This window comes from Ictidomys tridecemlineatus, chromosome 12 (genome assembly GCF_052094955.1).
Source record: "Ictidomys tridecemlineatus isolate mIctTri1 chromosome 12, mIctTri1.hap1, whole genome shotgun sequence".
Lineage (NCBI taxonomy): Eukaryota > Metazoa > Chordata > Mammalia > Rodentia > Sciuridae > Ictidomys > Ictidomys tridecemlineatus.
The window spans coordinates 86,389,256-86,416,564 of NC_135488.1; the positions used below are offsets into that span (position 1 = coordinate 86,389,256).

The 27,309-nt window shown below is 33.7% G+C and overlaps 1 protein-coding gene and 1 pseudogene across 6 annotated transcripts in view; one reads left to right on the forward strand and one right to left on the reverse strand.

Moving 5' to 3' along the window:
• Positions 1–27,309, reverse strand: part of Ppm1b (protein phosphatase, Mg2+/Mn2+ dependent 1B) — an 80,321-nt gene that overhangs the window by 15,308 nt on the left and 37,704 nt on the right. For 5 of the 6 annotated variants that reach the window (XM_078029277.1, XM_040271023.2, XM_021725861.3 and 2 more), the window contains 4 exons: positions 19,810–20,670; positions 15,111–15,228; positions 9,483–9,594; positions 9,067–9,124 (listed from right to left, as the gene is read on the reverse strand). In XM_078029277.1, coding sequence (XP_077885403.1) covers positions 9,067–9,124; positions 9,483–9,594; positions 15,111–15,228; positions 19,810–20,655 — 1,134 coding nt within the window. In that variant the 5' untranslated portion in view covers positions 20,656–20,670. Of the gene's footprint in view, positions 1–9,066; positions 9,125–9,482; positions 9,595–15,110; positions 15,229–19,809; positions 20,671–25,247; positions 25,368–27,309 lie in introns of those variants that run through there. The other variant, XM_078029276.1, reaches the window with a different exon arrangement.
• On the forward strand, positions 10,693–12,619 carry LOC101964278 (mediator of RNA polymerase II transcription subunit 28 pseudogene; annotated as a pseudogene).

A 27,309-nucleotide genomic window follows, 5' to 3' on the forward strand; every position in this document is an offset into this window, starting at 1 on the left:
CAAGTTATTTTTAGCAAATGACCATTATCTACCTTGTCTTATTTCAACTGCTATTTGAAGTTTATCTGAAATTTACTCTGCTTTTAGAATGCAACAGCAACACAAGCATTTCCTAAAATCGACTTATTTGGGGAAAAAAAATCATTGCTATATGACTTCATACAAAAGGAAAATAGCCTATAAAGCGAGGAGAAGGAGAGGAAAGCAGGACATGTTAGTTTCTTCGTTTCTACTAAATTTTAGGTAGAAGAGAAGATACAAACTACATAACTACATAAATTTAAGTTGGAGTTTTGGAGAATTTTAAAGCTTTCTTGGAGAAAATTTTTATTGATTTTTGCCTTTTAATGCAGTATTTGAATAAAAAACATCCCTGGATAAAAGCACATAAATTATTTTAAATATTGTAAGATATGGTTATAAATTACTTAATCTTTTCATACTTTATTAAATTTTGGAAAGTCTACAGGTTTCTACAAAAATAGATGCTTAATTTTGTTAGCAGAATAAACTTTATTCATCTAAGCTGATCATAATTAAGTTGATAAACTAAAATAAAGACAACTTTACATTATGTGCTTCCTGAGGTAAGGTATTATGAAATACAGAATCACATCCCACATTCTTGCCCAAAATGTTTAACATGGATCTAATAAAGTAATTTCACCTTTATAGGAAATCAGGAAATAGAAGATCAGGTTAAAGGATACCATGGGAAAACAATCATACAAATCTATAAAGTAGGCCATTCTATACAAAACTGGCTCACATTTTTAAGTCAGTGTAAGGACAAAAAGGGCAGGTGAGAGAGAAGGGGGTCTGGATTAAAATCTTGTTTAATGTGCTGTACTGATGACCTAACCTGCTAGACCATGTTTCAAAATAAAGTCATTTTAAGAACAACTGGGGAAAATTACCTGACTTGTAAAATTTATTATTGAGTTTCCTAGATGTAATTATGGCTATGTAGAAAAATGCCCTGTTCTTAAAATCTGTATTCTGAAATGTTTACAAGTAAACTACTATGCTTTCTAGAATTTTCCTTCAGAGGGTTTAGCCAAAAAAAAAAAAAAAGATAAAAAATAATGTACATACCTGTACCTATGAAAAGAGATAAAGCAACTATGGCAAAATATGAGCAATTGTTGAATTTTGGTAGAAGGCATAGAGATGGGTCAATATTTTAATATGTTTGGAAGTTTTCATCATAAAATGTTGAGAAACTAAAAACAAAAAATTCATCTAACACAAACTCTTAACCATCCTTAGAAACTATTATTCTATGATTCTGCAAAAAGAGTAGTAATAAAAACACATAATAAATTGTAATGTTTAATAGAAAAAGGAGAGCATTTAATTTTTAAAAAATGCCTTATGGCAAAAAGTGAAAGATGATTCTGTATATAGCCTGTGTGTTTTGAGTATGTAGATGTATTTATTCATTTTAGGATATGTAAAATGCCTAGAAAAAAAAGAAATACACCCATGTAATGATAATGACTATGGCTAGTGAGTAATAGATCCTTTATTTTCTTTCAATTTTCAAAATTTCTACAAGTATATTACCTGTCAAATTAACTTTAATTTTTGCAAAATTTATTATGTGCAGTGAACACAATAAAATGTGTGTTTATTGAAGCTTTTCTTATTTTTCTTTCCCTTACTTTTCCCCATACAGTAAAATAATATGTTTCACTAAATAAAGTTTCTTATTTGAATTTATTCAGCAATGAAATAACTGCATTCTAAACTGGGCGCAGTGGTGCAATGCCTATAATCCCCACAACTCAGGAAGCTGAGGCAGGAGGATTGCAAGTTCCAGGCCATTCTCAACAACTTTGGGAGACCCTGTCTCAAAATAAAAAATAAAATGGACTAGGATGTAGCTCACTAGTAAAAGTGCCCCTAGACTCAATCCCCAGTTTAAAAAAAAAAAAGAACATTCTAACTAGAAACCAAGTCAGTCTTAATCAGGTCTTCCAAAAAGAAATGTTCTGCTTTATGGTATACTACAATGACTGTAACATAGGGTCCAAGTCGCCCTCCACCTTGACAAACAGCTCCTTTTAGCTTTTTTAAAAAAACTGTTGGACCTCAAAACAAAATCTGCTTCAAATGAGCAGTTAACTTACATGAAGAAATCAGTGTCAAGCTGGTTTCACATTAGAATCAATGTGTGAGTTTTTTTATATAAAGATTCCAAAGTTCCAGTTCAAAATACATAGGTTAAGCAGATATGGGTTGTTTTTCAAAGCCTGAAAGAGTAATTATGATATGTAGCCATTGTTGATAATCACAGATATGAACTAAATCTACTTGGAGTTATAATTATTGATAAGGCTGGATTCAAAGATTGTCATATTTGAGTTCACTTTGGTGGGCTCAACAAATAAAGCACTTCTCTCATTCTCCAAGCGACACCTTCACCACGAAACAATCATCTCTGTTTCTGTGAACTGCTATCATTAGTAGTAGTTAGGGAAGAAGAGAAGTTGCTTTTTAAAAATGGGCTGGGGGTGTAACTCTTGCCTAGCATGTGAGGCCCTGGGTTCAATCCCCAGTACTGCAAAAAAAAAAAAAAAAAAAAAAAAAAAAAAGGAAAAAAACTATTACATAACACTCTCATGGGCTTTCACTAATATCAGAAGGGGAACCTATTGTCTAGGTTCTTGCACTTTCTTTACCTGAATTCATAAAGCTACACATCTATTTTTATACATTATATACACCTTCCAACTAACTGTTCACAAGTCTTCCTAACTAGATTATGAATTCTCCTGGATAATTTCTTATTTCTTTCTATATCCTCCCATCACCTATGGAAGGAAAATTAATGTTTGTGCTATGAACTTTATATTAATCCTCGCAAGTACTCTATAAATCAAGAACTGCAACTATCATTTTTTAAGTGAAGAAAGATTCAGAGAAATTCAAGTTAATAAGTGGCAGAGCTCAGATTTGTGTGCCAGTTTAACTAACATTAATATGCACCTTAATGTTCCATTGAATACATAATGGTGAGTGCAATTTTTGCATAGAACTGCCCTATATAACTAGATAATAAATACTCGTGATAATTATTTTGGAACTACACTGGTTTATTACATATTGAAATCTTGCAGTAGCTTCTTGATTCAGTAAAGATTAGTAAAATTATAGAAAACTATGCTATTTTTAAATAATCTGTATTAAATGGGATGTTTTAGATTATTCTGTAAAATAAACATAAAGCAGTAAGTAATATGACAATTTAGTCCTTTTTCCTCTAGCTTTTAAGAGTCTATTAGCTGGGTTAACAGAGTTAAAGAACCAACCTAATTATGACTATATGGCCTTACCAAATAAAGCATAAGAATACGGTTAACAGCCGGGCACAGTGGCGTATGCCTGTAATCCCAGCGATTTAGGAGGCTGAGGCAGGAGGATGGCGATTTCAAAGCCAGCCTCAGCAATGGTGAGGTATTAACCAACTCAGCGAGACCCTGTCTCTAAATAAAAAAGGGCTGGGGATGTGGCCCAGTGGTCGAGTACCCATAAGTTCAATCCCCAGTACAGCAAGTAAATGGGAGGAGGGAAATCCAAGCCCTAGTAAAATTTAAAATTTACTTAGTATTTATTTGCAGCAATGCATATTTTTTAAACAGTTGCTATAAGTAAAATTCTTCTAATGATCAATTAAAAGAGTAAAAATTGTTTTTGTAAAATCCAATGCCCTGCTTGTTAGCTAAAAAACAAAATTTTATAACTAAAAATTCTTAACTATGTAAGTAAAACAGAAAAGATTCCATATAAAATTTAATTATGTGAGAACAGAATATAGAGATCTTTTGGGATAAAAAAAAGCCCAATCTGTCCTGTTTATTCTTTCTCAAAAATCTAAATTCCTTAAAAAAATGTTTTTGGATTAACATCAATAAAAATGTATTCAAATAAAAAATAACTGATAAGGAACTGGCTTAAATGCTTAAGTTTCAACAACTTTATAAAATATTCCTCATTATAAAGAAATATCTTTCTTTTAAAAGAGAGAGAGAGAGAGAGAGAGAGAGAGAGAGAGAGAGAGAGAGAGAGAGAGAGAGAGAATTTTAATATTTATTTTTTAGTTTTCGGCGGACACAACATCTTTGTTGGTATGTGGTGCTAAGGATCGAACCCGGGCCGCACGCATGCCAGGTGAGCGCGCTACCGCTTGAGCCACATCCCCAGCCCATAAAGAAATATCTTAATTGATATTTCTTTATAATGAGGAATATTTTATAAAGTTGAAACACAAGAGCTACATAGAGTAGAAAATTATTTTTCTTGAATGGACGAGAGGTGGGGTACAGACATCTGTAATCTCTCAAGATGGAGTATGGAGGGCTGGGGTTGTAGTTCAGTAGTAGAGCGCTTGCCTAGCACACGTAAAGTACTGGGTTCCATCCTGAGCACCACATAAACATAAATAACAAAATAAAGGTACCGTGTCCTTCTATACCTAAAGAAGATTCAGAGTGGAATATGTAAGAAGAGTTTTGGAGTCAGCTCCACTCATCTCTGAATCTCAGTGTCATGTAAAAGGGTGCCAAGAAGACTATGTACAATACACACACCCTGGCATAAGTAAGAGTTGGGTAAATACAAGTTTACTAACCTTTACCCTTGGAAAATCATCAACTTACATAGCTTTATCAATGGTAAGTTAATTAATTATTAATTAAGTTCTGTAAAGAAACAACTTATTTAACATTTTTGTATGGAAAACAGAAAGCTCTTAAAAATACAGACTTCCATACCAATTAGCAACTTAAATTATTCTTTTTAAATTAAGACAACTACTAGAAATGACCTCTCAGCATATGCCAGGATTGTGGAAGGTCCTGGGACTACAAATATAGATAATTGAGACAAAGTGCCAGATCTCACAGAATTTATATTCTAGTTAAAAAACAAGGAGCATTTTGTAATGAGGAAAGGGTTGTCCTTCTCAGAGCCCTAATACAAGAACAGCTTTTTTTTTTTTTTCACAAATTTTATGGTGGATGGAGGGGTCATTCTGGCAGGGTAGGGGAAGCCACAGACTCCTTTGAGAACGGATGAAAACTATAGGTAAATTTATCAATAAGGAATGTGTATACACATATGCAAACTATTTTCTTTCTTTTTTTTTTTTTTTTTTTGGAGCACTGGGGATTGAACCTTGGGCATGTGAGGCAAGCACTCTACCAATTGAGCTATAACTCCAGCCCCTGTTCTTTGACATTTTTAATGGGTGTTCTGTAGTTGTATATAATGATGGAATTTGTTGTTACATACTCATGCATACACACGATATTACAATATAATTTGGTCAATATTGCTACTCATAAACATATTTTGAAAAATTGGTGGATGGGGTAATGAACTCCTGGGTTAAAAATTCTTACTAGACTTTCCCACAGTTTCATTTTAAAAGTCAGGAGCATATCAATATTGCTTGTATTAAACAAGACAATGTATTCTAAAGAGTAGAACTAAAAATACAAAACAAGGCTAGTAAGTAAAAAATTCCCCTAAATCCTTCCCTAGCTTCTGAACATATTTAAAATTATTTGAATTCTGGCTTATACTGAACCTAGCTTTTTGAAATATACTTATTATCCATAAAAATTTGTTTTTAATATAAGAAAAATGAATGAACCCTTATTTCTAATGGTACTACTTATAAACACTATAGCAAGAACAATTCTGACAGAAAGCAGACATTTTAAGAGTCTAAAACAATCTCAGATTTAGGTGACTAGCATTTAAAAAAATCTAAAGAAAATTTTATTTTTGTTATTTTATAAATATAAGCTTAATTTTTATAGCACCTTCCAACTTTCTCCTCTTCAGTATTTCTTTTCTTTTTTTTTTTTCTTATGACCTCACTCCACCCATGGCACTCATTTGTACTCTTTCAGCCAGGTTACTGGGGAAATTGCTTGATTTTAAATTATTATAAGACACTAAGGGGAGTTTAATTAAATAAAAATAAAGATGAGGATTTCTGGGTACATACTTACATTCTACCACAGTCTTTTGTTGTTTTGTTTTGTTTTTCAGTACTTCTACCTCACATTTGCAAGTTAAACACAAGTCCCTGTCACTGTGCTTCCTGGTAACATTTCCCATACTCTGGGAGATCAAAGTCAAGAAGGATTTAGGGAGCACAATGGTGCCTAATTGGTTACTAAAATGGATCAAGTTAAGATCTGGGGATTTAACTAAAGGTCTGTATTTTCTTCAGTCTCTGTCAATAGCTAAATAACCTAAATTCTTTAAATTTTCACCAGAGCAATTCACTACTGTAGCCAAAAAGGTGACCTATCCTTTGTTCTTGCCTTTCTACCTCACTTGAAATGCCATCTTCATCTCAATTCTGCCACTCAAATCACTCTTTAAATCCTATCCTTGCTTTAAGAATCAAACTTTCTCTCACCTTAGGTGAACTTTCATAGCAGTCACCACACACATTTATGTGACAATTACACACACACACACACACACACACACACATACACTTTTCCCCCCTTTCGTAGTAGGGATTGAACCCAGGGCTTCCCACATGCTAGGCAAGTACTCTACCACTGAGTGACAGCTACATCCAGTCACATTCTTTGTCATTCTTTACTAAACTACATGAAATATTTATGAAACTTCTGTGTTTTTAAATACATTGTAAACATCATGATCATATGGATGGAACAATGTCATATGTTTTATAGTCTCTTCCTTCATCAATTCACTACAATGTAGATTTCCAGTGGTAATTGGAAAGCTAATATATATATATAAATATAATTAAGTATGTAATCCTAAATTTACATAGCCATATACTAATCTTATTTAAATCAAGTTTTATTTTCTTATTTTTTTGCAAATTTTATATCTTAGGCATAAACCTTAGTTTCATGGATCTGTTTTCTATTTGTTCACCATTAGGTAGTTACCATGTATAGTTTTCTTTTATAAAAATTCCAAAGTCAGCCAGGTATGATGATACATGTCTAGAATCCCAGCTACTCTGGAGCCCGAGTAAGGAGGATCACTATTTGAAGGCCAATCTGGGCAATTTAATGAAACCCTATCTCAAAATAAAAAGGGTTAGGGATGTAGTAAAAGATTACGATGTGGTAAAGTATCCTGGTGACCTAGGTGCAATCTCCAGACCTTAAAAAAAAAAAAAAAAAAAAAAGGGCGGGGGGAATCCTTCATATATGTTAAGAAGAAATGTAGGGTTATTAAAAAAAATTTTTTTTTTTGATTCTGAGGATTGCACCCACCAGCACTTTTTTTCTTTTTCGTTTTTTGTAGTTGTAGATGGACAGAATACCTTTATTTTATTTTTATGTGGTACGGAGGATCGAACCCAGTGCTTCACACATGCTAGGCAAGCGCTCTGCCACTGAGCTACAGCCCCAGCCTCTGCATCTACCACCACTTTACCACTGAGCTACATCCCCAACCCTTTTTATTTTGAGATAGGGTCTTGCTAAGTCATGATAGTTTTGCTAAATTGCCAAGGCTGGCTTCAAACCTGTAATCCTGCCGCCTCAACCTACTAAGTCCCTGGGATTACAAGTGTGCACCAATGAAACTGTCTTAAACATTTTGAGGGACCAAGAAATTCAGCAAGATATAATATATGTGTATTTTTCAAGATTATCCACTACAGTCACATTCTGAAACACCTGAAGAAATGGGAGCATTTTTATGGCTAACAGTGAACCCAACAGGTATCTTTTTAGAGGTTTATTCTGGCTAACCAAGGTAGTGGATGCCATAAGGAATCCATAATCTAGCCCAAGAATTAAGATTCTCTTCTCCTTACCTCTTAAGAATACCATGACTTTTTTTTTTTTTTTTTTTTTGGTGGAGCTGGGGATTGAACTCAGGGCATTGTGCATGCAAGGCAAGCACTCTACCAACTGAGCTGTATTCCCAGCCCCCCACCACCTTTTTAATTGTGTCAAGATCTTATTTGTTTGAGATTCATCTGAATATACCACATGACATATATATTTATTTTTAAATTAATGTTCACAGCTTCTGACACAAAAGTATCAGAATCACTGCTCTAGAACTAAGATGTAAATAAACTTCATCATTAGCAATACATAGTACTCATTAACTGTACTAACTGTAAAACTTTCCTTTTACCAGGATTGTTAAGAAAAAGAAATTATATTATTGCTGTATAATAATAAATCCTGGAAAATAAATAATGCAATTGCGACGAATAATGTCTACCTAATAGCTATTTTCTATCTTAACACCTGTCAAGAGGTGCTGAACAGAGACTTGGAGGTTTAGTCTATATTTCTCAAGGAGTTTTATTTGCTAAATTTGGCTCCCTTAAAACTTTGCAGCATATATATTAAAAATTAAGTCATATATTGTTAGATGCCCCAAAACATAAACAACTAGAGAAAATATACTCATATTTGAATTGCTAACTCTGAAATTGAGTGTGACTTAAAAAATGACACTGTTTTGTCTTCTGGTATGAGTACTATGTAGACCAGCAGCTGGTGGCTCATCAGTGCCTCTAGGTTTGGCATCAAAAGGCAAAGAAATAAAGAATTTTGCTCTGATGACACACAGCAGAGTACAATAGAAACAGTCATCTCAATTCAATATTCACATAACCATAATACATCAGTATTAGAAAGAAATTATCTTCAGGTCGGAACAACAGGGCACAGGGCACGGAAAGAACTGGTTGTTAAAAGAACAACTAATTTCTGATAGCAGCCTATGAAGAAATTGAGATATTGAAAAGCATATTCTTGCCTCAAAATTAAGTTATAAGGGAGAAGAAAATGCAGACATACAGGAAAGAAACAGGGATAGCTCAAACAAAAAGACTATCTGATGTCCAGAAAATAACAAAACTATTTTCAACACATAATTTTATTTATTTTTTTCCATTTTCTAAACCTTTAATTGTTCCTTAAAAATGAAAAAAAAGATAATTTACTATAGAATTAATTATATGAATGTATTTATATATCGTATTTATATTGTATATTATTTCAAATGCTTAGGAAATAAAACAAAACTTACCCCATCACTTTCTCTATGTGGATTCAGTCTACTATAAACAGCTTCAATAATATTGCGCCTTAAAAAAAACAAAAAGCTTTAGTTTTTAAGCTTGTATTTCAAATACTTCATTCTTGACCACACTAAAAAACTATCACACTAAATACTTGCCAAGAACACAGTTTCTATATTTCACTGAGAACTTTATCTTGCATAATCCATTTGTTCTCAATTAACAAGAAAGATTTTCATCCTCAAAGAGTATGACAATTTATTTTTAAAAATATTTTTTGGATGAAGTTTTTATTAAAGTTCTTCTCTAATTTGAGAAACATCAACTCATTTCCTTAGATAACTGATGTGCTTCTGATTTGTTTATCTAAAATTATATAATTACTAAATGAAACTATTAAAATTAACTTTTTTGTTCTACTTACTTGCCAGCAAGACCTCCTCCAGGAGGTAAATTTGGGATATTTTCGGCAGACAAAATGCGCATGACATGGGCAAGATCAGGCATTCCTTCCTCACCAGACTTTTCCATAATTTCTGCAGGTTTATTTAAAAAAAAAAAAAAGTTCCTTAATTAATGTTGATAGATAATCCAGTATTCACAAAAAATTAAAATAAGAAGTACTATTTTAAAATATAAAAAACAGTACTACCTCTAGGAAGGAACAAAAAGAGGTAATAGTTATATGCATACACAGATCCATTCCAGTATTATTCATAAAAGCAAAAGCTAGCACTAAAGTTCCAGTAATAAGAGGACACATAAGAAAATGAGTGAAATGGTTAACAATTACTAAAAATGAACAAAGTAAAGGCTATAAATACTTATGCTTTAATTTTAGGTAAAAATGTTGTTAATGCCAGAATTACAGGAAAACTAAAGTAACAGCTGGATAACGACTATTAATGAAAAAAAGGAAAATTAAAAATCATTTTTGTGGGCTGGGGTTATAGCTCAGTGGTATAGAACACTTGCCTGGCATATGGGGGGCACTGGGTTCAGTCCTCAGCACCACATAAATAAATAAAAATTAAGGTATTGTGTCCACCTACAACTAAAAATATTATTAAAAAAATCATTTTTTGTTTGTTACCTAAATAAGTAATGTTCTATAATTTATTTAAAATAAAGAAGAAGGCCAGACGCAGTGGCACATACCTTTAATCCCAGCAATTTAGTGAGATTCTGTTTCTAAAGAGGGGCGCCTCAGAGGCAGAGTGTCGCTGGGTCAATCCCAGTACACACATACAAAGATACATTAGTAATAAACAGAAGGAAAATACAGCATGCTAATGCTTAAAACAAAGATTTACATTTTCCATTTCTATTACACAATTTATGGGAAAAATTGGTTATTTGGACATTGGAAAGACATAACTTCTCAAAAATCAAACAATGGCAATTTATTTTTAAGAGAGGGGAAAAAGAAAGAGAGGTAAAATCCAAACCTTTCCCTCAAAAAGTCTCTGGGCTTTGCTTTTAAGATTTCACAATTTTACTTTCTCTCAACTCTGCCCGACTTTCTCTGCTTCTAGATCTTCACAAGTATGTCCTCTTGCTTTGGTTTGGAACATTTTTCATGCCAATCCAGTCAATCCCTTTGTATGATTCATTCTTCAGCTTCAACTTCATACATGACTTTGTCCAAACCTTCTCTGACCCACACCTATGGTAGGTATATTACTCTATCCATCCATGTATATTGATGTTCCGTGTATCTAAGCTGTTAGCTTTATGAAAAGACTATATAATTTTTTCTACCTGAGACTTGTACTGCTATAGCACAGGTTTTCTCAACCTTGCACTACTGACATTTAGGACCAATTTTTTTTTTTTTTGTTCTATCTAGAGCACCACAAAACAAACAAAATATCATACAGCCTTACCCAATATAAAAATGCTTTCAGCTGGAAAATTTAATGTCAGATTACATGACTTAAAATTCCAATAGAAATACAATGCTCTTAAAAAATGATGCCTTATAAAAATTAAGTTACTGATTTGTAGTGGCTGCCTTTCCAGGGATTTTAAAAGCTTTTTTTTTTTTTTTTTTTTTAAACTTTTGACTGCATGATTATAATCAAGTACTTGACATGGACTCAGGAATTACGATACTATGTATTTTCCATTTCTGCCATATAAGACATACTTTAAAAGTTATAAACCACACAAGAAATAAGTAATATTTAAAAAAAGAAATAAGTAATATTAAATGTTAACAATCCATGTTGAACAGAATTGACCATAGCTTGAGAAATTATAGTTTGCTGAGGACTTTCAGGTATGGTTCTGTGTGCTTAGATAGCTAATTTATTTTGACAAAGCTCTTTCCTTTGACTAGGTTCTTGAGTTCTGACTAGAACCACCTTTGTGAACTTTGTCTTGTCCTTAAATAATACATAGTAAGCAAGAGTCATACTAAGAAGATTTTAGGGAAATTCCCCCTCACTCCGTATCCAACCTTCCACATTATCTTATCACTATTATCACCACTTGTCTGGCCCACTCTCAGCAATAATCCTATTAAGTCAGTTTAGACACAAACCCTTGACCTTTTTGTTTCTTCCTAGTAATTTTCCACCCACTAGCCATCACACTGCTCATTAGTAATAAACTCCCACTTGCCCTAGATGAAATCTAAATTGAGTCCAATGTGTCCCCACCCCCAGTGCAGGGGTCCCTGTACTTATCATTATAGACCCACTAGATAAAGTCTGTCTTGCTATTTTATCTGAATAAGGTAGATTTCTTTATTAAAGAAATTAACAAACTCTAAAGTTGGTGTTTCTTTTCTGTGGTTTATAATAAAGAAACAAAAATCTTGGCTATTCCACACAGGTGCAATGGCCCCACCATCTCACACAGGGTGGCTCTGCTGGGTGGTATATTCTCTGGGCAGCAGCCAGGGTCCCCATCACCCCAGCCAGACCCCAGAGCCAGGCCTCGATTCTTCAGGCAGCACCTATCACGCCAAGAACTTGTAGTGCAACTTGGTGGAATTGTCATTCAAGGCTTGCTTTGCTTCTCTTGTGAGTCAGGATTATGTCAATGACAAGGATCAGAAAGAAATTCCAACTGGTGTTGAGCAGTATATCCAGAAACTTCTGGATATTACAAGACAGAGTTGTTTTTTCCCTACAAAAAAGATTGCAGTTGTCTGTCCAGAAAACAGAGCAAGTCATTAAAGAGGACGTCTCAGAATTAAGAAATGAATTGCAGCAATAAGATGCATTGGTGCAGAAGCAACAACGCTGAGACACATTGGCAGCTGATGTTGGAGGCATCAATGTGCAGCACAAAAAGTCAGGCAAAGTTCCTCAGGACTCCTTGGCTTACCTGGAGTAGATGTCTGCCAATATCCCTTCACCTCTGAAGCAGACCTGAGAGGGGTCTGAACTACAAGGTAGCCCCCTGCAGACAGTTTCACTAAACCTCTGTGTGGACATGGCCTTTTAGAAGAACTATTTGAGAATAAGTTGGTATTAATTTTATTTCTATCTAAAAATTTCCCCCAATTTTTATGAACTGTTCAATTACTTGAGTACTTTATAAAATGCCTATAGCTTGGTAAATGAAGTGAGGTTTGTTTTATTTGTTTGTAGCAAAGTTTGGATTATTAGTTTGATAACACAGATTCTTAGTTTTTTGCTTATTTTTAAAATTTTTGTATGACTTTGTTTTTTTCCAGTTGTTAGCTTATGATCAAAGGGGGAAAATATAATACTCCCCAGAATGGGGGTGGGGGGGAAGGAGTTTGATTTTAGGCCTTTTACAGTAACTCATCCATGGTAGTGGAGAAAAATATGTAAATTTGCTGAACTACCTCAAGAGGAATCTAATGCAATGTTTGTAATGCTTCCAGAACAATATAGTGCAGATATTTTGTAAATGGGTTAGAAAAAGGGTTAAAATTTGCTAGATTAGTGGAGTAATATTAGTGGAGTAATATTACAGTAGATCCTTAAGTTGATGCTGCCTTTTATTTGGGTAAGTTTATGTTTTGTGTGGTGTTATTGCTTTGAGAACTGTACTAGAGCATGATGTGCTAGATACGTTGCAGTAATGAACCAGTGTAACAGAGCAGATCCAGTCTCCTTATCCTGACAGCTGGGACACAAGTGAAATATGAGGGGTCAATGCTTGGTCTGATTTGTTTTCTTTTGAGTTTTATGTTGTTTGCTTGTGTTGTTTTACTTATGGGAGAAAAGGCAGTTATGTGAAGGAAGATTCTTGCTCATGGATTTGATTTCAAAGACTAGGGCCTTGGGGTGGAGGGCGACCTACAGAGTGATCCTCAACTATTTCACCTCCATAGAGAGCATGCAGTTACTCTAAGGGGGAAAGTATTTTGCCCTCTTGTCGGAGGAGGTTTGCTGTTCTGTTTTATGCATCTCTTAGATTACATTCTTTCAGCCAGTACAAACACTCCACTTGTCTTCTGAACAGTTAGTAGGTATGTGGCACGTGTGCTTGGTTCATTTCATCCTCTAGCCCTGAAGATCCCTCCCCACTTGCCTTGGTATCCACTAATGTTCCTAGTGTGGTTTGGATGCCATCTGGTCCATGAAGCCTCCACACCACTCTAGAGCACAGGACTTTTATTCCTTCTACTGTTTTGTGGGTTTGTGAATGTGGGTTAGTTTCTGTGCCCCTTGCTGCATTGTATGCTCATGGGAAATAGGCATTACTCCCCTTGAATATACATAAACATGGACTTTTTATATATGTACATTTTTTTAGTTGTCACTGGACCTTTATTTTATTTATATGTGTGCTGAGAATTGAACATGTATTTTTATATGATACTTTATATTACTTTGTACATATACAATTACTCATTTTGTTTGTGTGCTATAAGGATGGTATTTGGCTTAAGGACCTGTGACCTATGATGACCAGCCAGATGCCAGCAGATCCCCTTGGTTGGAATATATAGGTCAAAACTTAAAAAGTTGGGCTGGGGTTGTGGCTCAGTGGTACAGCACTTGCCTAGCATGCATGAGGCACTGGGTTCAATCCTTAGCACCCACATAAAAATAAATGAATAAAATAAACATACTGTGTCCATCTTATAAGTTAAAAAAATAAAAAAATTAAAAACCACCTAAATTAACTGTTTGAGGCAATCTTTCAAAGATAAAGGTGTTTTTGGTGAAAAGATCAGCAACTGTTCTACTTGATACTTACTGAAAATGTTTTGAATTAGTGTATATGAGTCATTATCATTTCTTTATATTAATTCAGAAGTTATCTGTCAAATAAATAGCAATTAGAAAGAAAGAAAGATAGACAGATAGATAGATAGATCAATCGATCTTGGGGATGTGGTTCAGTGGTAGACCAGTTGCCTAGTATGTGCAAGGGCTTGGTTCAATCCCAAGCACCAAAAAAAAAAAAAAAAAAAAAAAAAGGTGGGGGGGAGGAAATGCTTGTTCTCTTTATGAATAAGGAAACAGGACACTAAACATTCCTCCTGCCTTCTGATAAACTATAGCCTGCTAGAAATCTATCACCCATAAATAGCTTCTCTTAATAATTATGATATTATCAAAAGAAATGAGTGCTTCTGATGTGGTTCACATGAGTTTCTCATCTTTCCATCACCCAAAAAAGCAGAACTCATAGAGATCTATAGGCAAGAATCATTTAGAGTTAAAGAAATTATAGACAGCTGGGGTTGTGGCTCAGTGGCAGAGCACATGTGAGGCCCTGGGTTTGATCCTCAGCACAACATAAAAATAAATAAACAAAACAAGAAAGTATTGCATCCAACTACAACTAAAAAATAAATTTAAAAAAAAAGAAATTACAGACAAAAACACTTTAAACATACTGTTGAGGGTATATATCTAGACAGTTATAAACCTAGAAAAGATTAATCCCTTCTCAAACTTACATACACAGATCCAAGATAGTAAATCTTAAGGTAGATGTTTGTTTTTAAAAGGCTTGACTTGAAATAACTATGTTTTCTAAGGAAATTTTTAAAGAATTATCTGATAAGAATACTTTTTCTTTTCTTCTAAATTAAAGAAAAAAAAGTCTTTCTTACCTTCAACCCTTGATTCCAAGTGCTTATCCAACTCTGAATCTTTTTTCACTGCTTCCTCTGAGACCTTGGGGGCATTTGAAAAGCAAACTAAAACAATACTCATGTTATCTCGACTTCCCTGTATGTTAAAGAAAGAAAGAAAAAAAAGACATTACTGCATTCTACTGTTTCTATTATTTCCTTTAAAATAGTTACCTTAAGCAATTAATCACACAAAATGTACATATTTAACACATTATTTATTCCAAAGAACTATTTAAAATATAAGCTGAAGAAATAAGGTATTTAGATATATCTGTAATTATGTTTGAATTTTAATTCTCTGTAACTATTCTTACCAACATTTCACAGCCTGAGAAGTATATCCTCTTACCTATCAAATATTTTCAATAGTAGCTTAAATCTAAAATGTCCTTTTAAGCATCTACAAATTTTTCTAGCTAATTAACCTAATTAGAGCAATACTAGCACAACTCCACTGAAGTTAACATAGCTGAAAATTATTGATCTGTAGGACAGCCAAGAAACTATTACAATGAATGACTACAAGAGAAGAAAAAAATGATTTAAGTTTGAAACTGTTCTGAGATTCAACTATAGTCATATGAACAACTTTTCTTGATGGTGGTGGAGGTACTCAGCCACTGAGCCACATTCTTTAGAAAACACTAAAATGGCTAGTTTAAGGATGAATTTTACTGTTGCCTTTTAATCACACTCTATAATCACACTTTTAGTATACACAGAATAGTGTATACTCTGTATACTCCTTTTTAGTATATCTTCTTTTGGGCCATGTCAGGTAAACTCTGGAAAGGTGGCAAGCTTAAGCCAAGCAATGTCAGTCTAGCTACTGGCTCTACCGACTGAAAAGACTAGAGTAGCAGACTTTAGTTATACTAAAGAGGAAACAGAATATACACTATCCTAGTACCATATTACAAAACAATACATTAAATTCTCTTTGTTACTGTTTTGTACTGGAGATTGAACCCAGGGCACTCTACTAGCACTGAGTTACTTCCTAGCCCTTTTTATTTTTAGACTGGGTGTCAGTGAATTCCTGCATCTGGACTCAAACTTTAATTCTTCCTCCCTCAGTCTCCCAAGTGGCTGGGATTACTGGTGCGTATCACCACACCCAGCATCTCATCCTGCTACTTTAACTGACTTTTGTAGACCAGAAGATGTTAAGATAACAATTATTTTTATTCTCCCAATCTTAATCACTGCAAAAAACTAAGTTAATGAACCTATGCAGTAAGCCATGTTGTCTGATGGTGGGCTTGCCAACCCAAGCAAAAGAAATCAAGGTCAAACAACCACCAAGACTTCATGAGTTAACATGCAAATTAGCAATAAAATTTTTAAGCTGGCACAGTGTCACAAGCCTTCAATCCCAGTGACAAAGGAGGTGAGGCAGGAGGATCACAAGTTCAAAGCCAGCCTCAAAATTTAGCAAGACCCTGTTCAAAATAAAAATACAAAGGGTTATGGCTCAGTGATTAAACACCACTGGGTTCAATTCCTGGTAAACCCCACCTCCAGAAAAAAAAAAAGAAGTAAATACAAATCTTTATTTTGTTTACCTCAGAAGATTACTATAAAGATTTAAAAATACGATTTTTTAAGTTACAAAAGGTTATGCAAATTGCAGTTACACATGTTATGAATTCTGAAATTAGACACAATGAATCCTGGCACTGGCAATAAAACAGGGAGACTGCTTTGTTAAAAGACTATTCTCTTCTAGCATTATGTATCTTATTTAAGTAGGATAATACCTGACCAAAGTCATTCAACACTTATACTCTAAGCTTGTGAAATGGTAAACCTGAAAAATGATTATCATTAACAAAAACTACCTCATTCAATATGGTTGTAAAAATTAAAATGAATTAAAGTGTGTATTAAATACTTAAAATAGTATTTGGCCCATAGAAAGCAATAACTTATAGATACTATTGTGATTTTGATTACAATGATAATCACAATTTTCCAAGACTTCATGAGTTAACATACAAATGCACCTATAAACTATTAAAGCATAATAAGTGTTGTGTTAGAAGATTTCATTTTGGGCTGGGGATGTGGCTCAAGCGGTAGTGCGCTTGCTTGGCATGCGTGCGGCCCGGGTTCGATCCTCAGCACCACATACCAACAAAGATGTTGTGTCCGCCGAGAACTAAGAAATAAAAATTTAAAATTCTCTTTCTCTCTCCTCTCTCACTCTCTCTTATAAAAAAAAAAAAAAAAAAAAAAAAAAAAAAAAAAAAAAAAAAAAAAAAAAAAAAAAAAAAAAAAAAGAAGATTTCATTTAAATCTCTTAGAGAAACAACTACTTAAGTGGATCTTCTTTTTCTATCCTCTTGAAGTATGCAATACCTACTGAGCAGTCATTAGGTGCTTCCTATGGATTTAAAACTTAATATCTAATCTTTCACATTAAGTATCAAATAATCTTATTCAATTTTATAATATTATAAAATAATAATAATTTATAATATTATTTTATAATAAAACTCTTGGTTTTACAATACAAATATGTGTAATGACAAAAATTATGTAGTTAAAAAAAAAAAAAAAAGAAAGAAAGAAAGGGAGCCAGACCATGGGCACAGATGCTTGTAATTCAAGTGACTCAGAGGCTAAGGCAGGAGGACTAGTTGAGACCAGCCTCAGGAACTTAGTGAGACCGTCTCAATATAAAAAATTAAAAAGGACTAGGGATAAAGCTCAGTGGTAAACTGCCCTGGATTTAATCCTCAGTGCCAACACAACAACAAAAAAACAAAATGAGGTTTAGACAAGAGGTTTAATTACTTAAGTACCTTAAGATAACATCCGTTATATTTCAACCTAAACCCACTAAATTTCTCAAAATTGATTTCAATTTGAATGTAACTTCATTCAAAGAAACTATGAACGTCAACTTTCAAATAGACCCAATTTCTTGTCTATTAATATCATTCCTCATTTCTGAGGCTCTAGAACTTGTACAGAATCTTTAACACCTGCCTCAACATCAATAGTCACTGTAGGCTGATAAACGCTATAAGGATATATCATCAGTGTCATTTAAATCTCATTTAAAAAGTTACATCACAAACTAGGACCAAACCTAATCCAAATTAGAGACCCAAAAGATTTTTGGATATTCCCACACAACCACATATTATTCATTCAATAGAATGCTATAAAATCATGAAAATTTTTGCAGTTCAATACTTACAAAAAGACTAGAAAGATACACAATATATGGCACAGTGAAAGTAGCTAAGTTAAAGGTGGGTGGCAAAATTTGAGTGCTTTCTTTGAATTTTTCATATTGTCTGGATTTTTTTTTTTTCCAGTAACAAGTTCACTCTATTTTTTTTTTTTTAATAGCTGGGGGAAATGATGCTTTTACTCAATCAAAAAACATACTTCTGCTTTTCATTTCAAAAAGTTGTAGATCACCATTATTCGACATAGGGTCTGAGAAGAACTTGTAGAGCCATTATTTGACTATTGACAACCATCTTCCTTCAGTACTAAACACATTAAGAAATAAGAAGGGTATATTGTGCTAAAATTAAAAATCCAAGGAGGTAGAAGTATAATCATTAAAATCATTTTGGAAAAGTATTTTATGGAAAAGAAATTAAATAGTTCACTAAAATCTGAGTATTTCCACAGATCCAAATTCTTCCTGGAAAACTTTCTGGCTAGCTGAACTTTCTAGAAAAAATTATGTAGTGGGGAGATTCTCTTTGTTGCCCAGGTTGGTTTTTTCTTGATATATTTTTAGTCAAAGAACACTTTGCCACCCCAGGAACTTGCCAGGTAAGTTAAAATTTAATTGATTTCTATATAGATGCTGTCAAAAACCTACTAAAACAACTGAATATTTTAAAGACATTCAAGGGGAACAACCAATTATCTGTTATTCTAAAAGTTTCTTCTACTAATACATCAAGTTAAGATTAGTAAAAAATTAATGTTCCCCAGGAATTCTTCACAGGATTACATTTTATATAAGCCTTTGATTTTTAATCAGTGATAATTAAAAACATTTATATGAAAAGAATTTGGTATCATCTACAAAAGTAGGATACTATCCATCAAGTCATATATTACCTTATGTAGAGTTATATATAAATTCTTTTTTAACTTTATTGATAGGAGAAAGCTCCTATCACTAGACAATAAGAAATATACAACTCATACCTAAGTTTTAGTTTTATCTCCTAAAAGGCTTGACTTCTGGCATATCTTCCAATATTATGTGATTCCTGACCTTTTAGTATATGGAATACAGAATTCTACTATAAACATTTTATAAAGTTGCTTCAAAATCATGCTGAAAATGGCTGCTGCCAACATTACAAATTTGAACCAAAAGTCACAATTCTGTGTAGGTATCTCTCAAACAAAATTTGATGTCAATGATGCAATAAGGCATCATTGACAACAAATGTCTCAAATTTATTAAACTTAATTTTCAAATTAGAAGGTTGGGGCAGAAGGGATGGTGAAAACAAAAATCAAAAAATGAACAAAAAACTCAGTGGTTTCACTACTGGTAAAACAATTATTTTAAAATATATAGGTCTCTCCTAATGCAAATATTTAAAACTTTTAAGTCTGCTTAAATTTACTTACCATGTCTTTTCAAAATTAACAAGGCATTTTAATTATAACAAAGAAGCTTACATACCTTATGTAAACAAGTGTCCACTACCCAATTGCACACATTTTCCAGGTCATCAGACACCTCAAGCCTAGATTTAACAAATTCACAGAGCTCCTCATTACTCATAACATCCCAGATCCCATCACAAGCCAAGATGATAAATTCATCCTCTTCTGCTCTTAAAATTTCATAAACCTCGGGCTCTGGAGAAACAAGTTGTTCTGTAGGGCCTTTGCCATCAACACACTTGTAATCATAGTCCCCCAGAGCACGAGACACTGCTAATGAACCGTTAACACGCTGTATCATCACGCTGCCTCCTGCATTTTGGATTCGCTCCTTTTCCCTTGGATTACAAGGTTTGTGATCCTGGGTAGAAAAGCAGACTTCTCCATTCCTATACAGAACAGCACGTGAATCACCACAGTTGATAAAGTAGACATGTGTAGGTGAGATCATAACTCCCACTGCAGTTGAACCGCTCCTGTCCATCCCGTTTCTGAGGTCTGAAAAATTACGCATATATTCATCTATTTTCAAAAAGCCAGTTCTGATACCATTTTTGACATTTTCCACTGAAGGTGCAACAGCTGATCCTGATTTGCCAGCTGCCCTGAAGTCTTCATTAGTAGTGATGTGTTCTAATAAATGTGTTGAACAGTAATTTGCCACTCGGGATCCAGCATGACCATCATAAACTGCAAAAAATGACCAGTCTTCCAAGCCATGAGGAATACCTACGACAGCTGTGTGTGCATCTTCCATTTCCACTCTCCATCCTTGCATGCTGCTCAAGCCATAACGTAAACCATTCCCAGCACCATGAGCATTATGTTTTTCAGTTTTGGGTTTATCCAAAAATGCACCCATGTTTAGTAATGAAATCTGAAAGAAAAAAATGATAGGTGTTAAATGTTTAAATTTGATAGAAAATTTCCTAAAATATTTCACCTATTCAAGTGACTCATAGGTGTTAAATGTTTAAATTTGATAGAAAATTTCCTAAAATATTTCACCTATTCAAGTGACTCTTATCAAATATATTTATCACTATTATCCTAATTTACTAGAAAAACAAAAAAAGTAACCAAGAAATTTCTGTCTATATCCTTCTTCTACAACAGTGGTTTTCAATGTTAGCACATTAAAATCAAAGAAATTGAATCACTATTTCTGGAGGTGGGACCTGGACATCAGTACTTCTTAAAGTCGCTCTGGTGATCAGAACTTGTAGACAAGTTGAGTAACACTGTTGTAGGAGAAAGAAAAACCAAGAAATAAAACTTGGTTAAGAAGTATTTAAAAATTCAGTTTACAAGATAAATCTAGGGTTTCATATGTAAGTCTACAATAAGACTGAACAATGGGACTGGAGCTGTGACTCAGCGATAGAGTGTGCACCTAGCACTGAATTTGATCCTTAGCACCACATAAAAATAAGTAAAATAAAGGTGTTGTGTCCAACAACAACTTAAAAAAAAAGACTGAACAATGAGAATATTTGAAACAATAAGTTATCTTGTTCAATAAATTAAAAAAGAAAAACTAATATATTTAGAAAGACTTTCCACAAAACAAGTATGAAAATCAATGTTTTCCCTAATGATCCTACGTATAATTCCTTTTTAAAATTCAATTAAAATATAAAAATTTCCATTCTGTAAATATTTGGTTTTTATTTTGATGTTTTTGTTTGTTTGTTTTTTGTTTTAAAGAGTCTTGTTATGTTGCCCTAGCTGACCTTGAACTCCTGGGCTCATTATGTCCTCATGTCTCAGCCGCCAGAGTATCTAGTACTACAGGTGTATACTACTTGCCTAGCCTCGTACATAAGGTTTTATCAAGGTTTTACTATACATCAAATCAAAAACAATTTTGTTACACTTGTATTCCGTTAAGAACATAAACTTAATATGGTGCTAAAGCACATACTTCATACCTCCAAGCTTTGTGATCCATGAAGTAGTTACCTAGTGTTGGCTGGCAAAGACTTAAAAACCTTAGAATTGTAAAATACTGCTGTGCATCCCCCACATCTCCCTGACCAACTTTATTATTATAGAATATAGCTTTCTGAACTGAGCAGTGGCTCTCAAAACTGAGCATAAGAATTCCCTGGTCTACATATAATCCTGGCTCTCCTCTCCAGCTGTGTGACTTTGGGCAAATCTCTTAGTCACTGTATACTTTACAGGGTTGCAGTGAAGAATGAGTTAATGTAAAGTGCTTAGAACAGTGTGTAAAAACATTAGTAAAAGCAATCATTTTATGTTGTTTACTATCTATTCAAAATGCAAATTCCAAAACCTTTTTTAATAAATATTGGATGTGACCTTCAATAAAGCTTGCTGGAGATTTAAGAATCATGCTTTGAGGGGCTGGGGTTGTGGCTCAGAGGTAGAGCACTAGCCTAGCATGCATGAGGCACAGGGTTCAATCCTCAGCACCACATAAATATAAAATAAATATATTGTGTCCACCTATAACTAAAAAATAAATACTAAAAAAATCACTCTTTGAGCTAGGTATGCTGGTATACACTTGTATTCCAAGCAACTCTGAAGACTTAGGCAGGAGGATCTCAAGTTGGAGGCCAATCTCAGCAATTTGGCAAGGCCCTAAGCAACTTAGTGAGAACTCTGTCTCAAAATAAAAAGTAAAGGGCTGGGATGTAGCACAGTGGTAAAATGTCCCTGGGTTCAAACCCTAGTACCAATAAATAAATAAATAAATAACTTGTTGGGGGTGGGGGCGGGTACCAAGGATTGAACTCAGGGGTACTTAGCTACATCCCTTATCCTTAATCCTGGCTTTTGCTGAGGCTGGCTTTGAACTTGTGATTTCCTGTCCCAGCCTCCGGAGATGCTGGGATTACAGGCATGCGCCAGTGAGCTAGGCAAATAAAACATTCTTTAAAAGGAATCATGCCAGTGAGATCCTGTCTCTAAATAAAATACAAAATAGGGCTGGGGATGTGGCTCAGTGGTTAAATGTCCCTGAGTAACATTCCCAGTACCAATAAAATAAAATAAAATAAATAACAATAACAACAACAAAAAAACAAACAAGGAAATACTGATCTAGACCAGTCGACTCCCATTTGGGTCTAGACTTCTTTTTAATTTTTTTCAGCTATGCATTATAGAAAAAAATTAAAACCATTTTTAATTAAAAAATTTTAAAAATCTGAAAACCACTCAATATATATGAATATACATGCATTTATAAATTAGATATTAAATTTACAACTTGTTTGTCTATCAATTTGTAAATAAATGTATTAATAAATTACACATGTATTTACAAAAAGGAATCTTGAAGGTATAAAAATTAAAGATTATTTCTTATTCAGTATATATAAAATATGTCAATATTTTATATTGATACTAATGTAATGTGGTTTTTTTTCACTTTTTAAAAAATATTTGTTATTTTAGTTTTAGGTGGACACAATATCTTTATGTGGTGCTGACAATTGAACCCAGTGCCTCATGCACACTAAGCAAGCACTCTACCACTGAGCCCCAGCCCCCCCGACTTTTTTTTTTTTTTTTGAGGTACTGGGGAATTGAGCCCAGCACCTTGCACATCATAGGCAAGCATTTTACCACTGAGCTACATCCCCAGTCCAGTGCTTTATTTTAGAACATGCTGTTTTAATATTCTATGACACTTAGTTGAAAACCTAGTTCTAAGTACTTAGATTCTTTTATATATTGAAAGGTATTTCTTCTTAAAAAAAAAAAAGGGACAACTTGTAAAGATATATAAGTGCAAATGAAATTGAATTGTTGGCTATATTATATTTATATTGACTATTTTTATATTTATTTATATATACTTAATAAACCACTTTTCAATCCCATCTACCAATTATGAGGAAAAAAGATCTCATCACAGCTTCCATCTTCTCTGATGTTCTTGCAATTAAGTTACTGCTGTTTCACGTTTTAACAAATAGGTTCAAAATCCACAAGAACTCCTCATTTACAATTTTTTTTTAAAGTTTAAAATTTTTGCCAAATTTGGTTTTAATTTAAGGAGTGATCTTTGACAGAAAGCTATATGGATGCTAAGAATCAAAGTGAACCTGGAAGGCCAGCTTGGAAAACAATCATAAAACTAAACATCTGCTGGGCTGGGGCTGTAGCTCAGATGTAGAGTGTTTGCCTCACACATGTGAGGCCCTAGGCTTGCTCATCAGTATCACTTTAGATAGATAGAGAGATAGATAGATAGATAGATAGATAGATAGATAGATAGATAGATAAGACATTGTGTTCATCTACAAATTATTTTATATATATATATATATATATATATATATATATATATATATATATATATATAAACTAAACATTTCCCAAGGCTGGGCTGTAAAACACTGAAGATTCCATCAAGAACAGCCTTGCTTGTCTACTAACTTCTCACTGTAATGACTCCTACATTCCATATTTTCGCTCTGAAAGTCACTTGCTCTAGATTCAATGTTCCGGGAATTAGCATCTAATTGACAGAGGTTATATAACCAAGAACATCTTTTGGCTGTATCAGAAATCACATTCTTTTGCAAACTGGTAATTTTTTAGTAAGTTCCAAAATGACCTCATTTTCAAGTTGGGATTTTTCCCACCATAATTTTAAAAATGTTCTGAAACATCACACATGAGTTTATAAAATGTGTGAATATAGCTGAAGAGTAATAAACTCAACAACCATGCACTCACCACAGTTTATCAACACCACTAAACCTCTGGACCTCTCTTCCCATCCAGGTGGGCACTATTTTAAATTTTCTAATTAGAATTTCTTGTAGTTCCATATTCATGTGAGGTTGTTTAGTTTTACATGGTTAGCACTTTACACTGATATACAGAACATTTTTTTCTTGTTCAGCATTGTATTTCTGAGTGTTTACACTGACACAGAATTATAATTCATTTATTACACTGTATTACATGTCTGTACAACTTATTTATCTATTTTAATACAAGTTAACATTTTTAGTTTCTTGGGTTTTTTTCTTTTTATTGTAAACAATGCTGTTTTGAGAAATCTTGTTGCACATAAATAAGTTTTCCTACAATAAGCACCTAAAGTGCAAAGGGTTTAAAGTCTAAACTTTGACAATTAATAGTGATTATACCCACCCCCCAACAAAAATCACACACAAGTACTGCCCTGTGGTATGGTATTCTGTCTTCAATTACTTAATATAAAGGACTGGATTCACAGTTGTTAGAGGGAAAAATTAAAAACAAAACAAACTAATCTTCAACTATATAAAACAAACAACATAAGAATTAAAAGATAAAATTTCCTACCACTCCTAAAAATATTAAATATACCTATTATTTTTGATACCAGGTATAGAACTCAGGGGCACTCAACCACTGAGCCACATACTGAGCCATATTTTGTATTTTTATTTAGAGACAGGATCTCACAGAGTTGCTTAGTACCTTGTTTTTGCTGATGCTGGCTTTGAACTCTTGATCCTCCTGCCTCAGCCTCCCGAGCTGCTGGGATTAAAGGCATGCACCACCACGCCTGGCTAATAATTAATTTTGATGATAAGCTTTCTGACAAAGAACAAGAAAACTAATCTCAAGAGTTGTTTTTTTAAAAATCAAATTTCAAGTTTTTCAACCTGCCTTTGTTGGCAGGTTGGTGGCATACTGTTCTTGCTAATTACACTATATTAAGTGGAACAAATCTCAAGTTAGCCCTCAGTTTACAGAAAAGCCCAATGTTACTTCACATTCAAAAACATAAACAAAATTGACAGCATAGTAGAAAATAATAGGGTATCAAAGAACACAGTTAATCTTCAAACACCAGGTGATATACATATAAAAGTAAAAGGGAAAGAGTATATTGCACTCAACATTTGTAGTAACTGATTGTAATGTAACTCATATAAAGAGGACTATTTTTGTTTACCATATTAGGAAATCTATTTTTTTCCCCCAGTGCTGGGGATGGAACCCAGGGCCTCATAAATGCCAGGCAAGCACTCTATCACTGAGCTACATCCTCAGGTCCTAATTATTTTTTAAAACCATGTCCTTGTCCTTTAACTACCCCCCAACTCTGCAAAGTCATATCTCCTTCCTGGAAAGCAAGGTATCCAATCTTCTAGAAATTCTTTCCCCAAGTTGCTCTACTAAACTTCATTAACACTTCATTAACATCAACACTTTGTACTTTCTACTTTGCATATTTAATGGCCCTTCGGTGTGTACCTCAATCTCCCACAATAGATTTCTTTTTTTTTCTCTGCCAAAAACAAATAGTGAATAAATGGGAGAAGATGATTTTTTTTTTTAAATTAGCCTGAAGAAAGTGGTTTGACCAATCAACACTTCAACTCCCAATAAATGTGATAAATCTTTTATAGCCACACTTCTCCATGGAGCCAGAGTGGATTCCCTGGAAAAAGGCAATACCTGTATTAAAACAAGAAAGATAATGGCCTCAGACAAAAACAAAACTAAATACCAACCTAAGTATTAGAAAAGCCTGGTTCTTTCAGATAAAGACTTTAGGGCTGGGGATGGGGCGTACAGCACCCAGGAATGGGATATGGAGTAAGGTTGCTAAAATGTCATCCACCACATGATGGCAATCAAGGAGCTGTACTATACAAAGTCATGCAACCCAGAAGACAAGCATGTATAATGTATTTGTATGTAAGCATGTATAATGTATTTGGCTTTTATGCCCTAGATTTATTTCCCTTTGGATATTCTCTATCCTTTAATAATGTTTAAATATCTTAATTTATCTGAATTATCTTTAGTTAAATTAAGGTGAAAAAGACTCATGCCTGTATTCTGGAAAGGACACTGAAGGTAAAATGAATAATGTCTCCCTTAATTCAATATGAGTACAAATAGTGATAAGGGGTAGGGTCCCCATAATGGAGATAAATCTCGGCAGAAGAGACCTGACAGAGTCTGGACTCCTAACTGCCTGGGCCTAGATATAAATTTTTTAAAATTAATTTTATTGATTTATTTGAGAAGGGGTCTCATTATGTTGTCCAGGCTGCCTTAAACTGGAGGTCTTCCTGCCTCAGGCTCCCAAGTAACTGGTACTAAAGACATGCAGCACCATTTCTGGCTTGGATTTTTTTTTTTTTTAAAGGAAGTAATAGTTTACTCACATATTATAGTCAGAAAGCATTTTAACTAACAGTCAGATTTATAGGATCATTTATAAGGTTTGTCCATGAAAATTTATTCATATGAATTGCAGAAACAACTCTCAGACCAGTAGCCATTATTTTGAAATGACCTTGGAACATTTCGTAACAGGAAGTCCAGAAAGCAAACTATATGTTTGAATACACACAAAGATCTGGACTTTAATAAAATTAAACAAAATGATCCCAAAAGAACCAAGAAACCTATAGTGCTTAAAAAATAAATTTCTTATAATAAATAAAAGCATATAAATTCATATTCTCAAGATGTTGCTTGCCTATAGTCCCAGCTACTTGAGAGGCTGACCATCTAAAAA